At 32.2% G+C, this 15,844-nt stretch overlaps 1 protein-coding gene across 2 annotated transcripts; it reads right to left on the reverse strand.

The window, feature by feature from the left end:
• Window positions 1-1,063: 1,063 nt before the first annotated feature.
• On the reverse strand, window positions 1,064-13,347 carry LOC110643157 (probable LRR receptor-like serine/threonine-protein kinase At1g56140). Of its 2 annotated transcripts, none has more exons than XM_058132869.1 (24): window positions 13,133-13,347; window positions 11,072-11,261; window positions 10,868-10,939; window positions 10,609-10,680; window positions 10,443-10,514; window positions 10,182-10,253; window positions 9,756-9,827; window positions 9,582-9,653; window positions 9,301-9,372; window positions 9,146-9,217; window positions 8,142-8,213; window positions 7,681-7,752; window positions 7,531-7,596; window positions 7,271-7,336; window positions 7,094-7,138; window positions 6,057-6,121; window positions 5,175-5,551; window positions 4,039-4,237; window positions 3,799-3,963; window positions 3,388-3,506; window positions 2,568-2,778; window positions 2,229-2,460; window positions 1,974-2,124; window positions 1,064-1,751 (listed from the first exon to the last, which is right to left on the reverse strand). In XM_058132869.1, exons 1-24 carry the CDS (start codon window positions 13,254-13,256, stop codon window positions 1,365-1,367), a joined length of 3,117 nt encoding a protein of 1,038 aa, XP_057988852.1. In that variant the 5' UTR covers window positions 13,257-13,347; the 3' UTR covers window positions 1,064-1,364. The 2 variants fall into 2 exon arrangements, with proteins under 2 accessions (XP_057988852.1, XP_057988851.1); XM_058132868.1 differs by lacking the exon at window positions 13,133-13,347 and adding an exon at window positions 11,629-11,765 and having other exon boundaries at window positions 10,609-10,667.
• Between the last annotated feature and the right edge of the window lie 2,497 nt (window positions 13,348-15,844).

Below are 15,844 nucleotides of genomic sequence, written 5' to 3' on the forward strand. Positions count from 1 at the left end.
CCCAACGCCTAAAATTTTACAATATAATTATTCAAATGCTAAACTGATTACACTTTGTTAAATTGATTAATCACTCAAATTTTTGAGATAAAAGTTTAATTGAATTAAGTATTTTCTAAAATTGAAAATTCAATCTATAAACCGAAGCTAAAAATTATAAAAAAACGCGATTTGAGAATTGAGGCAAACAAATCAAGTAAAAAAAGACATGTTCTTAATAAGTAAACAATTCAAAATTAAATGTGAGGATAGAAGACTACAAGATCTGCATAAATTTTAAATCATGTACCATTTTAGCTTTATTTTCTCCTAGTATTTTTCTTGTTGTCGATTTCTTCTTTTCTTTTTATAGTTTTATTTTTATTATTTTTTATTTTTAGAGTATTCTAAATAAATATTCACACTTTAAAATATTTAATTATTATTATTATTATTATAAACTCAATGTGTTACATCAATAATATGTCTAATTTTTAAAAAAAAATTGAGGGGCCAAGGTTCACACTCAAATGACCTCTAAAATAAAGGTAATGTAATTTAAATACATATATTTTAAAAAAAAATTTCCAATGTGTGGAAGTTTGTATTTCATATGTGATTCAGAAAAGATTTTTTTTTTTAAATAAATTCAGTTTATTGTAAATTTAAAATATAAATATTTAAGTTTTATTTATTTTACATATAAAATACATCATATATAAAAAAAAAAATTGTTTGTTAATTAAATAATACCGACTGAATGCAACATAACACTGTTATCTTAGTTTCTTTTGGGTTTTGGATTGGATTATTGGGCAAATAAAGAAATTATCAAATAAGTAAATAAATTCAACAAATTTACATTACTTTTCAATTTTTTTTTTTTTTAATAAAAGCCAATTTCATAAATAGAAATCCAGATCCAGTACATCACATCTAATGACAAAGACAAGGCCAATCTCGATAGAGCATGAGCCACCTCATTTTCAGTACGTCTAACTAAAGAGATTGAAACAGCAGACAGTGATGAGGCTCGGTGTAGAATATCAGCTATAACTTGAAAGAAAGGAGATGAACCAGATGATTGACCAGTCAGAGCAAGTCACAATGCTTTGCATTAAACAGAAAATAAGCATTCTAAATCCGTCGTGCCTATTTCAATAGATCCTCTTCTCTAGTGTTCCAAGAGACCAACGGCTAACTCTTTATTCATCTATAACACTTCAAATGATGCCATTTCACATACAACAAATTTTGAATCTATCCATGCCCTATAGCTAGCAACCACTCCATCTTCTATAATTATATACAAGATCACTCAACCAAATAAAAAAAAAAAAAAAAGAAAATTGACAAGAAAAAAATGCACAACAAATGAATGTTTCTCATCTGCCCTCACCAATGATCTCATGAAGCAAGGCTGTGGTACCACTTGGTTGTTGATGCCCTGCGTCGACGACCAAGCTTGTACTCGTAGATGAACTGTAATAGCTATTATCAGTTCCTTTGGGTGCATCATCATCCATAAAACTTCTGCTTATATCGTCAAATTTCCAGTCAGTCAAGTATCCTGGCCTTGAAGTTACACGGCTCACTTCAATATCACCAGATAACATTGCCACTACGCGTGACATTGATGGGCGAAGATTAGGTGACGTTTGGGTGCACAAAAGAGCAACTCCTATCAATCGTTTTACTTCCTCCTCGCTGAATTCTGGTAATTTGGAGTCTACTAGTTCTACTTCACAGTTGTTTTCATGCAGGTGCCAAGCCTAAAAAGCAATGAAGTAACAAGATCCTTTAATGAACAACAGTTGGAAGTAAAAAATTATAAATGCATATCATATTCAAAGTTGTTGAAAAACTAGCAAAGTATTCCTAGTTTTCAATTGTCAGTTCTTTGTCTGCCTCTACTTGCAGGAGTAAAGAGAAGTCCATTCAAAGAAAAAGAGGGAATGAATTTGACAAAGCACTACACAAGCCTTATATCATACCCATTCAAGAAGGTACATCTTTTCTTCTTCCAGACTTGAGTCTGAATTTGGCCTTCCGCTTATGACTTCCAGAGCCACAACTCCAAAGGCAAAGACATCAGCCTTTTCTGTAAGGTGTCCACGCATAGCATACTCCGGGGCAAGATACCCACTGCATTAGTAATCAAGTCACAAAATAAGTCGCTATATTTATTGCTTTTATTCATGAAATGAAGTAAGAAAGAAATACAGAATCTTTAATCAACAAGAACTTACATTGTCCCTGCAACACGAGTGCTTATATGGGTCTTTTTATCATCATAAAGTTTTGCCAAACCAAAATCTGAAATTTTGGGGATGAGATCAGAATCAAGCAGAATATTGCTAGCCTTCACATCTCTATGTACAATTCGAAGCCTTGACTCCTCGTGAAGATAAGCAAGACCTCTGGCTACTCCTAAGCATATCTCATAACGTGTTGGCCAGTCGAGATTCAAATTTGTTTTTTCTGTATCATGAAATCCATTAATTTATTTCCACCAAGTTCTCTACAAAAGGAATATCTGTTTGTGTGTGCGTAAACATGTGCCTATATATACATTTTACATTACGTACCAAATAGTGCTTGGTCCAGGCTCTTATTCTCAAGATACTCATAAACAAGGAGCCGATTATTGCCCTCAATGCAGCATCCATACAATTTCACAAGGTTGCGATGTTGCACAGCAGATATGGTAGCAATCTCTGTTACAAATTGACTCTTTCCTTGGTGGGATGCCATAGAAAGTTGCTTAACAGCAATCACCCTCTCATCACCAAGTTTTCCCTATTGAAGACAAATTTTAGACAAGTTTGATGAGAAAACAAGGATCCACCATGAATGAAAATTAAATAAAACCTCATTCATTATCCCATTCTCCTAATACTGTGAATTGAAGATAAAAGTTCAGTGTACAGTGAGTTTAGCTAAAATAGATCCATATATTTTACACTTCCTATAAGTTAGAAAACTTAGCCACATAAAAAGAACATCCTAGTGCACAAGGCTTCACATATTGTGAGCTCCAAGGCATGCAGGCTTCTCCATGCATTGCGGGGAGGCTGTTTATGTAGTTTCAACATGTGACCTCTAGCTCCAGGTCATGATGGAGCATCCTTGCCGTCACACCAAGGCTCACCCCAGACAAATCAACTATATACAACTCAACTATATATGTAATGTAAAAAATAAATGATTCTAGAAAATATAATGGATATGGAGAACTGCAATCAACATCATGTTTACAGCTCATTGAAGGTAGCATGTCTAGTTAATAACAGATCTCAATTTATTCAAAATTCTCTTGTAGGAGAAACATTAGATGGAGATAAAAGAATAACAATATACAATGTGTGCTCAACGATTTGTTTATCCTTGAGTTAAAAAATTACATACCTTATAAACTGGTCCAAATCCTCCCTCTCCAAGCTTATTTGCATGACTAAAGTCCTCTGTAGCAGTCTTCAGTTCAGCATAACTAAAAGTGTATGGTCTAGCATCTATGCCTAGGAGCTCTGCAATCTCAACACAAATGCAATTTATTCAAGAAAACTATTTGACTATCCATTGAATTATATTTTAAGTTGCAAAGGCTCCAATAAAATTCACAGTGGCACAAGGAAAATTAGAAGAAGCTTATATTCTTATTCATCCCCTTTTGAAATTGATATGACACATTCCTTAAATGCTAAACATCAAAGTTAATTAAATCATATTGGCTAACAGCAGTATTTACAACATACATATTAACACAAAAAAGTTATTCAGATAGCTACTGCATATATGGGACATAATTTTTTAGTTTACCTTCATCATTATAGGTGCTTGTACTTTTTCTTCTTTGAATGACAAAGAAAACCACCAAAACAAGAAGAAAGCTTGCTGCTCCAACCCCAACAACAATCCCCACAATTAGACCGGTCCTATTCTTTTTACTGGTTGGAGGGTTGTTACTGACAGTTGGTATGAAATCTGCATAAAAGATCAGAACTCAATAACCTAGTATCCGTGTGAGTGAAAAGCAATAAAATTCATCAATCGCAATACCTGGCTTAGCGCTGATTGCTGAAATAGAAGGTCCATATGTACCTTGTAAAGGAATGCAGCAAGTCCCCTTTCCAGCCCAAAACAAATGTATTTCAAGGTAATTTTCAGATACCTGGGCCGTGAAGTCCTTTTCAACAGCTCGTTTAGAGACTCCACCTGCCTCCTTTCTTATGTCAAAATCCTTTAAAACACGATTCCCCTGAAACAATGACTTCAGGTCTTCAACAGAATAAAAAAGACAAATATAATAACTTCTCCATTAAATAAAACAGAAGAAGAAAAAATAGAGCTAAATTTCACCATAGATTTCAATAAGAGGCTTGATACTTGATAGGATTTAATACCCAGAATTTATTTATGATAAACAAATTTCATTGGCATATTACAATGTAGTTTCCAAGAAGGCACTTGTAATTAGGTTTCAGAAGCAAATTAGAAGATATTTGTGAAGAAATTTATTATAAAGGACAAGTGCATCATAATCCCAACCAAGAGAACATTTGGTTGTTATTCTACACATGCACGCTACTTAAAAGCCCTAGAGCAATTGAAAACAGAGTTCATTTTAAACTACTGATGAAATACCCTGTTCATCTGAAAACTTCAAACCAACCTAGAGAACTTCTTCATCATAATCCCAATTCCCAACTCCTAAATATTTTATGAAAAGTGCACAAATATAAGGGACACACATCACAGTACAGAAGGAAAAAAAAGAAAAAAGAAAAATGAACACATAATATTTATGTGATTCAACTATGAAATCTACGTTTACGAGACAAGACGTGAGCAAAAATTTTCAAAAAAAAAAAAAGTACAATCTCTCTATACTCCCCAACCTAACCCCCATAGATTTTTCCAAAAAATTTACACTATCAAAATTTACAATATTTATATTGGTCTATATCCCTAGTCAGATTTGTAGTGACAGCAGAAGGATTGAATCACTGTAAACTTTTCGAGTCTAATCATAATTTGGACCAATAAAAAAATTTCCAAATACAAGCCACATCCTAACATATGTGACGATCAAGCAAAACCTAAAACTAAGGAAAACCACTTTGTTGGCAATAATATATACAGTTTGGAGGACAACATGAAACATTCCGCAAAACAATTCATATTATAAGACAAACCTGGACATAAATATCAAAAACACGCCTCCCAAGACTCCTCCACGTGTTACCATCCTCAATTGCAGTTTCTGCAAACTGAAGCTTGACAGTGTAATTGCCATTCTCAAGCCCCAAACCATAGTATCTTAGGGATGAAGCAGAGACCCTTGCTGTCTGAAATAACTCAGAATCTAAAGTATTTGTGAATTGAGATGATGAGAAAAGTATATACTGAGGATTGCTGGTTCCAGTAAAATATCCAACATTACTGACACCCCATCTGCTTGTGCCAGTAACATAATATGTTGCCGGACCAAGAGTCTCATTTTCCCTCTCATATACAATCCCATTGGATGATGTAATCTGTGGACCACCACACTTTACTGCAAATTCGGAATCTGCGCACCCAAACAAATTAGGAATTTGTCAGGGAAAGTTCAGAAACTATTTGGATTGCAAAACTTAACATCAACCAATTTTCACGGGTGTGTTTAAGCATTAAATGACACTTTCTTTAATCCTTTCCTTCAGAAATTGAGTATTTTTTTGACTATTTATGCATTAAATGAAAGTTAATTATAGACATGAAAAAAGGAGTTTGATTTGACACATCTATTTAAGCAACATTCCTTGCCTTCAAAAGTTGAATATTTTTTAAAGTGTATAGTATAAGATTTTAAGTCTTAATCAATTACTGATCATTGATAGAAATTGTAGACATAAATGCTGAATCTAGCCTTCTGAATAGATCCACATTTCATGGCTTACTAGCAACAACCGGCATATTAAAATATTTGTGGGCTAGTTGTTCTTAAATAAACCTATCTTCTTCAGAATTTGCAACCAAATTTAACATCCGCTCAAAAACAGTATGAAGAAAGGGGGCATTTTAATTGTACTTACAGACAGGAAAGCCTCGATTACAAGGAAAGTTACGTTGAAGACAGTTCAGGCCTGATGGCAAACCACTGAAATCCAAAGAGGAAAATAATTAGATGACTGATAAAGAAATTATGCCATACCCTAAGTACTGGTTATTTAAGCAGAGAGTAGTTGTGATTGATATTACATATTATTATGGGATTAACTTGGTTCTCCTTGAATGAAGAATAACCATATAATCAAAGACAACCAAGCATTTCTTAGGAATTGCAGTTTCTGAAGTTAGGTGAAAGAAGGACAAAGATGAGTGATCAATTGTTATTTTTATTTAGAGCTCTCCTCCCACCACCTGAGTATGATTATGATTTCAACTATTTCATAACAGAATTCAGACACCCATGAAGAAGCAGATATAACAGTTCCACATAACAAATAGGACTAAGTTGTTATAAAAAAAAAAGACTAAGTTTTATCACATTATATTTAAATAGAAAAAGGAAGGTGCGATAAAAGATTTTAAGAGAAAAAGCATTTAGCAAAACCCCTGCATTGTTTAACTCTTTAAGTCATTTATTTTTGGGAATGTCCTCAAGCAATCCCTTTATTCAAATTCATATAGCATATACTCCATTTGCCAATCCAGTCCATAAAGAAAAATGACTAATGAGGATTGACAACATTGGCATTAAAAAAATTATTAAGGAAACACTTGTATAAATGTATACAACTACAGTGGGCAAGACAATCAGGAAATTGTTTAAAGAAGAAACTAAATATGGGCAAGGATACCATTCATAAAACTAGCCAAAGTAATTGAATTAATTTTCTTCTTAGTTGCAAATAGAACACTATAATTTTCATGCATAGTAAAAATACTGCAGTGGCGCAGTTAGTATTCCATATGAAATATTGTTTTCAATCTACATCAGAAAACATATTACCCTTGTGACAGCTCATTAATAAAGGGGTTGATGATTGGAAATTAGGAAGAATGTCATTCAGCATTTGCCTCATCACTAAAATGTTTAAGAAGGTAATTATAGAATCAAAAGAATTACCTGCTATTTGAAAGGTCTATTGTGAAGTTGTTGGCAACCAAATTACTGCACAGATACCATAAAGAATTAAAGATCTCAATGCGAGTTATTTCATCAGTAAGTCCATAGAGAATGACTGATTGTTGAGAAATATCATTCAAAAGAGTAAAGAACCAAAAAAAAAAAAAAAGAACTTACACTTGTAAATTTTGATCATTGACCCAGGAAGGTAAGCTGCCAGCTAAATTATTGTATGAAACATCTCTGTAATCATAAATTGACAAAGAAAAAACAGATAATAATCCAGCCAATTCATGAAATACATGGTCAGGGATCAGTCATGTCAATATTAATTACTCTCTGAACTTGAGAGATGTAGGAAAACATTAAGCACATAATTCAACCAATCAATAAACCTATAATACATGATGTTGCAATAATATGTAAGATATGCTTACATATTTAGAAGTGATGTACTCTTTTGTGCAGGAAGAGGACCATCCAACTTGTTATTTCCAAGAAACCTAAGCATCAAGGCGACAATACTTGGTTCAAGATGAAATATATGTTAAGATGTACAACAAAATTAAGCAGAGCTGATATATTACAAGAAATTAAGCTGGCTCAAATTGAAAAGTGTGTCTGGTATCTGTCCAGTTATGTTGTTGAAGCTCAAATCCCTGGGGCAAAAAGGTTAAAAGATGAGTAATGCTGCTGAACAAATTATGCATGGTAATAAAAGGAAAAAAAAAATCCAATGATCCCCCATTCAAATGGAGGTGCAAAATTTAACCCAAACCAATTACCCCATGCCAAAGAGGGTAATATTTTGTCTTTGTGATTACTTTAAATTGATCAATGTCCAAATTGAAGAAAAGTGCTAAACTTGATTGCTTCATTTTAACAATTTTACAGAATTTTTCATAAGGCCCCTACTACAAAAAGTGATGCAGCCATATAAATGATCATCTGATGTGTTACAAGATATTCAAGCCAACCCAAGTTCAACCTAAGATATTTCCAGCTAAATGTACATCTAAGTCAACCCATTGATGGAAAAAAAACTTACAACTGTGTCAAATTCTGGTATTCTCCAATATTGGATGGAATTGCATCTGAAATGTTGTCATTCCTTAGCACCCTGCAGGACAAGATCTGAGTTGTCATATTACATTTCAAAAGATCACTAGAGAGAGAAAACAACGATACATATCTAATACTGAGACATAATACTAGAGTATTCCTTGGTGCATGATGTTTGCGGATGATATTGTTCTGATAGATGAGACGTGAGAAGGAGTCAATAGAAAGCTAGAGCTTTGGAGAAGTACTCTAGAGTCAAAGGGTTTTAAGTTAAGTAGAACGAAGACAGAATACATGCATTGCAAGTTCAGTGAAGGCCAAACTGGTGATAGGGAAGGAGTTAGTTTGGATGGAGTGGTACTGTCCCAAAGTAATCACTTTAAATATCTCGGCTCAGTCCTTCAAGTAAATGGGGGATGTGAGGAGGATGTTAGTCATAGGATTAAAGCCGGATGGTTGAAGTGGAGACGCGCCATGGGAGTTTTATGTGATCGTAAGATTCCCAATAAGTTGAAAGGAAAATTTTACCGTACAGCAATACGACCTGCTATGTTATATGGTAGTGAGTGTTGGGCATTGAAGGAGTCGTATGCGTCTAAGATAAGAGTTGAAGAGATGAGAATGTTAAGGTGGATGAGTGGCCATACTAGACTAGATAAAGTCCGTAATGAGAGTATTAGAGAAAAGGTAGGAGTGGTACCAATTGAAGATAAGTTGAGAGAAGGGAGATTGAGGTGATTTGGTCATGTGAAGCGTAGACATACAGAGACTCCAGTTAGACAAGTAGAGCATATTAGGTTAGAGGATAGAAAGAAAAAAAGGGGTAGACCTAAATTGACTTGGAGGAGAGTAGTACAATATGACCTAGAAGCATTATAAATTTCTGAGGATTTAACCCAAAATCGTTTAGAGTGGAGAAAGCGAATCCATATAGCCGACCCCAAATTTTTAAGATAAAAATTTAGTTGAGTTGAGTTGAAGTTGCCTTACAAGATAGTTAGAGACTTCAAGTCCTTAATAAACGCCAACGAAGAGCTTCCATTTGATAAATCGCTTATTCTCCTACATTTGTAATTTAAATTTGGCTGTTAGCATAATAGGTCTGTAACATATAAACAAAACCAATGAAACATGTAGAGACTCACAGCTCTGTCAAAGAAGTTAGGTTGGACAATGTTGGTGGTATTGGACCTTCAAAGGAGTTCCCTTCAAACCTTCTGCAGCAACAATTATGAGTAGCTTACACAAACAATGCAGATTTGGCATTTAAAGCAGTAACATACGATTTACTATTGATTCTCCAATATTCAATTTCCAAAGTAGAAGTTTCAGCTTTGAGTCTAAAATGAAATGTGTGCTCAAGCCCATAGTAAATTAAGTTTGTTGTGATAAAATTTTGTAGATAATATTTAACAAACTGTCATACAAGGAGTTAAGCTTTGACCAATTCCCTATGAAGTTAGGTATCCCGCCAGTAAGTTCATTGTCTGATGCCCACCTGAAACCAATAGGAGTAAGAAAAAAGAACAAAAAAAACATATGTTGTCAATATCTTTCAGAAAATATTTTATCAGATTAAAAGTTGTCAAACCAATCTTACACAGTAACCATGCTCTTTAGGTTAGCATATGTTGAAGGAATGTCACCACTAACTCCAGAGCTATCAAAATAACTGTTAAAGCAAAGAATTTTCATCAGTTGTGTTCCTATTACCATCTGAATACCTATTTCTTGTCTTGCTAACTGTCCACTTCAACATGGATAAGACAATAATTACATTCATCATAATATGTGCATAGTTCATACATGACATTATAGTTTTGTATCCACTAAAACTTCAAATCCAAGGAACCAAGGATTTGTTGCCAGAAAGTATCATCTTGTTTATGACTACTGAATTGTTGCTAGTTATTTTGATTCCATGTAAAAGTGATTCAGATTTCCAAAATATCCTTCTATTAAATCCAAATTAACAAGAAAGTCTACAAAAACGGAATAGAATAACCAACAAAGTAAAAAAACTTACATTTGTTGTAGCTTCGTGCAATTCCCAAGCTCAGATGGCAGAGGACCAGAGAAGTTGTTTGATCCAAAACCACTGGAATATTTAGAAAGTAAATCAACAAGTGAAGAGTCTCATATCAGATAATCAAGCTTCAAGTACATAAACATACAAAAAGAAAACACCAGATGCCCTAGTACTACTAATTAAATATATCCTTAGAAACTAACCAAATTCCCACCTGTTGAATAACAAAAATTCAAGCTACCATTTAAATTAACTTACATGGATCTTAGATCAGTAAGCAACCCGAGTTCCTTAGGAAGTTCCCCTGATAGTGAATTAATGCCAATATTCCTAATGAAAATATAATTCATAATATTAGTTAACAAACAAGAAAAAACATATATTCACATAGGAAGTAAAATTAGCGAATTTTAAATCGGCTTACAGGTATTGCATGCGAGTTAAATTGCCAATGGATGGAGACAAGTTACCGGTCAAGTATTTCTGAGTCAAATTCCTGTTAGAAACGAAAACAAGTTGATTACATTTAACAGGAACGCTATGCAATGCAACTGGACCAGGTGGAAAAGCAGCATTGTATGTGTTTTTGTTGGTTGATATAACGGACCCGAAGGATGCTAAAAGAGAACAGCAAGTGATTGAGTAAAACTAAAATAGTTTTGCACAGTAATATGAAAACATACAAATTGGTAAGTGAAGTCAAAGTCCATAGCTCATCTGGAATTACACCCACAACATCGATTGCATAAACTTTCCTGCAAACCGTATCAAGAATAAGCAACCATAATGAATACTGACACATAAAATCAAACACATGGGGAGCATCCTGACAGAGTGCAACCAGAAAATTTAAAAAAAAGAAAAAAATGAATAACAAGAAAACGTACAGAGCAGTGATATGACAAGTGGTGCCATTATTGTCAGAGCAATCACATTTGATAAAGGGGTTGTAAGTCTGGTCGTCGATAGTAGGAGAGGAACCGAGGGCTGCTCCACTGCACAGTTCTCCGCTTATGTTCCATTGATCTTGGTTAGCAGATATCTCCCATTTTTGAAAAATAGAGTTTAATGCTCTCGCTGCAACAACATTTTTGCCGAGTTATGGATGTATCAAGGTGAGTTTTGTTCCTCCATATGAGAAAAGTATATTCAGAAATCAAACATGCAAGATGGAATCAAAAGAGAATACAAGAAAACCAGATGCTTGATTATTTCGGTACAACTGAGAATATTAAATAATCGAATTTTCATATTCCGTTTAACATTAAAATTTAAAATTAATAAATTTTTTAATAAATATAATTTTAGATATTTTTCAAAAATTTATTTGAAAAAGAATGTTTATTATTTTAAAATTTTTATAAATAAAAATATATGAAATTTAATTATTTCTTTAATAGCAATGTTAAGATTAATAATAATTGCTCTCCAAACACAATCTCACAGGGTAAGAAGCTTGAGCTGCCGCTTGCTACAGCGCCGCTATTTCTTTCTAATCGCAATTTTGCCGACGACAACCTGAGAAGCTTGACTTTTTCTTTCACTTTCTTTAAAAGTCAAAAACGCAATTGGATCAAATTGCATATTATTTTGATTTAATTCTTTAATATTAAAATGGAGGAATTAAAAATTTAATATTTGTTGGTGTTGAATTTAGATATACCTCTATCCAAATATCAAATATGAGTTAAATGTGCTGTCAATTATACAAGGAGATCGGCGCCGAAAGAAAAATTAAAAGAAATCAAAATTGTCAACTACTGCCGCATTATTTATTTGATTGGTAAGCAAAACTTTAATTATTATTATTATTATTATTATTATTATTATTATTATTATTATTATTATTATTATTATTATTATTACAACTGTTATTATAAAACTTGTTGAATATATTCCTAATTAGGGTAAGTTTTTTTATTCAAATCGAATAAATCCAATTGAATGGCTTTAAATCAATAATTAAATTATTTTTAAGATAATTCAGTTCTGTTCGATTTTATATTATAAAAATTTTAATTATTTTAATTCGGTTTAGTTTTAAAGAAAAAAAAATCGATTAAACCGAATCGAATCAAATAGTTTTATTGATTTTTAAATTGATTTATTTTTATGAGAAATTTATGAAGGATATGTAATTTTATATATATAAATTATTTAATTTCATTGATTAATAGTTATTAGACTCAAACCAAGATCAAAATCATATCAAATAATTTAAAAATTAAGTTTAAATTAAAAAATAATCGAAAATCAAAACCAATCGACTTGAACCAAATCGAACTGAAATAGAGCGGTTAAGTTCTATTCGATTTTTCAATCATTTCAGTTCGACTCGATTTCTAAAATATATAATTTTATTTTCATAATTTAATTTGATTCGATTAGATTCGATTCGAACTGAATGCTCACCTCTATTCCCAACCTATAAATACTACACTATATACCTTCTATATACTTAATTATTACTTTCATGATGAATCTCTCATTATAATAATAATAATAAATAAATCTTAATTTCAATTTAATTAAAGTCAGTTAGATAAATTAATTTTCTCTATTTAATTCTACTAAACATAAAGTCTGAATCAACGTGCGAATACCTAATTAATTTCTTTTCTATTTGATATGTTGTAAAAAGCATAATCTTTTTAAGTTTTAAGAATTTTTTTTTTTTTTACTAGAACACCTTTCACAGAAGAATCATCAAATAGAATTGAACGAAAAAATGAATATAAATTTTGAGAGAGCAAAAGGTAAAACTGCATCACGTATATTTGTTTGCATTGCTTATAACATGGCTGCCTATTTGGGGCTTGTTTGCTATAGCTATTCTACTAAGAAGAATAAGAAGAAGACATCTTCGTCAGAAACAGCATGCGAGAAGAAGAAGAAGAAGAAGAAGAAGAAGCATTAATTTGGATGAAAAAGAGAGAGAGAGCAGTTACCTTCATTAGGATCTGTCGTAGCTTGAGTTTGATTCTGTGCACGAACTAAGTCAACCATCACAATTATACAGAGAGCATATACAGCAAAGACTATGACTGGTGTTGAAGATGAAGATATCATCATGGATTCGATCTTTTCCTGCGATGATTAATTGATTGATCTACCCAAATGAAATGAAAATTTAGAGAGAGAGAGAGAGAGAGAGAGAGAGAGAGAGAGAGAGAGAGAGAGAGTAGATTTAGCAGATAGGTAGACCAAATTCATAGATTTTTTGTATATATATATATATATATATATATATATATATATATATATATACAGATAAAAGGTTGATAGCAAAGTTTGAATTTTTTAATATATAAAAAATATAGACAAATATATATATCATTTAGGAAAGCAAATGGACGCTTAGCGCTGGCATGACCGCAATTCATTAACTCGCACGCCATTATAGACCGTACGTGTGAGAGGCAATGAAGGTTGAGGTGATCATATATAGCCTATTTCAAAATTTAAATTAATTAAAATTAAATTGAATTAAATTAAAAAAAAAAAAAAAACTATTTCTTACTTCTGAAATTAAAATTATCAATCCGATTTCGGTTGATTGGCCAGATATGAATTGCTCAAGTTCAATGCATTTGTGCTTGCTTTTCCCTTATGTAAATTTAACGCAAGCTATAGTCAGCTATAGGACTTTCAAACCTCCATCTTTTTTACTTTATTTATTTTCTTTTAGTATAATAATCTCATTAATCAATATTTTAATATTATAATATAATATAATCATTCCCTATAATTTGATTCTCATTAATATAAATTTAAAAAAAAAAGTAAAAGAAAACATTAAAATTTATTATAATTGGTATCTTTTGTTCGTTTCATAAAATAAAAAAAAAAGGTAATGCAATTGAGAACCCACTAAAGAAATTTCAATTATTCCGTAGAAAAAATTATAAAATAATTAACAAAAGTCGCTTGTATAATGGGTCCACAACAACCAATAGAGCAAGTTGGAAGAATATGATTATTTCAGATAAATAAATCCATTATTATAATAAATAAATTGTGAATTCATATTATTAACAAAAGTCACTTGCATAATGGGTCCACAACAACCAATAAAGCAAGTTGGAAGAATATGATTATTTCAGATAAATAAATCCATTATTATAACAAATAAATTGTGAATTCATATTATTAAATATATTAATTAAATTTTATTTAATTTGTGTAGAAAATAAATTTATTAACGTCAATATTTAGTTGGGATAAGTTAAAAATTAAGGTTAATAACTCTCTTTAGAAAAGGGGAAAAAATGACAATTTTAAAATGAATCAGAATGATTCAAAACGTCACGAATGATGTTTGGAAAACTCAACATGTGACGAAATGGGAAGGAGTGATTAAGGGCAGAGCTTATGTTTCTACAAAGATAATCAAACAGCGATTAATAATTAATTAAATAAAAGTGTACAAACACAAAGGTTTCAATCTTGTCGGCTCCGCTCCTATATCCCCGCCGCTACATGCCCCGTCAAGTTGAGGATAGCCTATGAGAAATCATACATTACATTTAAGTAATTAGCGTCTTCTTTCAAATATAAATTATGAATATAAAAAAGGATATATGAAGAGAGAGGAAAAAAGATAATAACTGCTGAAAATAATGGGAGTATATGATAATTTTCTTTGCTTGAGAAGAGAGAGGAAATAAAAGGGAGATACTGTAAAATTGATCTGAATAGGATGAAAACTTTCATTATCCTCCTCAGTGTTGGGTTAGAGCATATTGTAGCAGTAGGTGTAAATTTGACATGGTTGATAATAATGTCTCAAAGACATTTAAATCATGGATCAAAGAAGTAAGGGATAAGCCAATTATTTCCATATTTGAACAGACTAGGATTCAAGTCATGAATAGAATTGTGGAGAATAGGAAGTCTATTAATAAATGGATCAATGAGTGGAGTCCAGACTATGAGAAAGTATCAAGAAAACTTGAAAATTTCAAGCCAATGTACAGTTTTCTTCAATGCGAATGATGGATTTGAGATCACACATAGAGGGAATAAGCACATTATGTTCTTAAAAAGCCATGCAGGGTCTGGGATTTAACTGGAATTCCCTGCCCACATACAATATGTGCATTATACCATGAAAAAAAGGACCCAATGCAATTCATTGATCAGTGGGATCACAGAGAGACTTACTTGAACAGCTATAAGTTTGCTATTCAACAAGTGAGGGGAAAGCAGTTTTGGAGAGTTGATGAGTTTGAGGCTATAGAGCCACCTACTTACAAGAGGCAACCTGAGAGACCAAAGAAGAAGAAAATTAAAAGCAAGGATGAACCAAAGAAGTTGTCCAGACAAGGCAAGATTTCAAAGAAAGGGATAAAGATGAAGTGTAGTATTTGTAAGCAGAGCACTCATAACAAAACAACATGTCCTTCAAAGCAATCAACAAAGCATGTTACTAAAGCATTAGCAACTGTCACAGGAGTGCATGCTTCTAATGCTCAACCAGATGCAACACCAACATAAAGGACTGATGTTCCTTGTTATGTGCACCAATTTGTATCAAATGAAGCAAGTCAGTCCATATTAGCACCAGTTTTAGCTCTAACAAATGCACCACAGCTGAGGAAAAAACTACCTACGAAAAGATAGACTTCAAATTTGGTGTGTTTTCAAATTTTTTTATACCA

Source organism: Hevea brasiliensis, chromosome 13, assembly GCF_030052815.1.
Source record: "Hevea brasiliensis isolate MT/VB/25A 57/8 chromosome 13, ASM3005281v1, whole genome shotgun sequence".
Taxonomy (NCBI): Eukaryota; Viridiplantae; Streptophyta; class Magnoliopsida; order Malpighiales; family Euphorbiaceae; genus Hevea; species Hevea brasiliensis.

Bases quoted from the DNA above. Each gene is read 5' to 3' on its own strand.
- LOC110643157 (XM_058132869.1), bottom strand. From the start codon at position 13,256: ATGATGATATCTTCATCTTCAACACCAGTCATAGTCTTTGCTGTATAT. The intron at 6,122-7,093 runs GTAATTCTTTTG...TTTGGATTTCAG, and splicing joins ATAGACCTTTCAAATAGCAG to TGGTTTGCCATCAGGCCTGA. The intron at 5,552-6,056 runs GTAAGTACAATT...TTGGGTGCGCAG, and splicing joins TAATCGAGGCTTTCCTGTCT to ATTCCGAATTTGCAGTAAAG.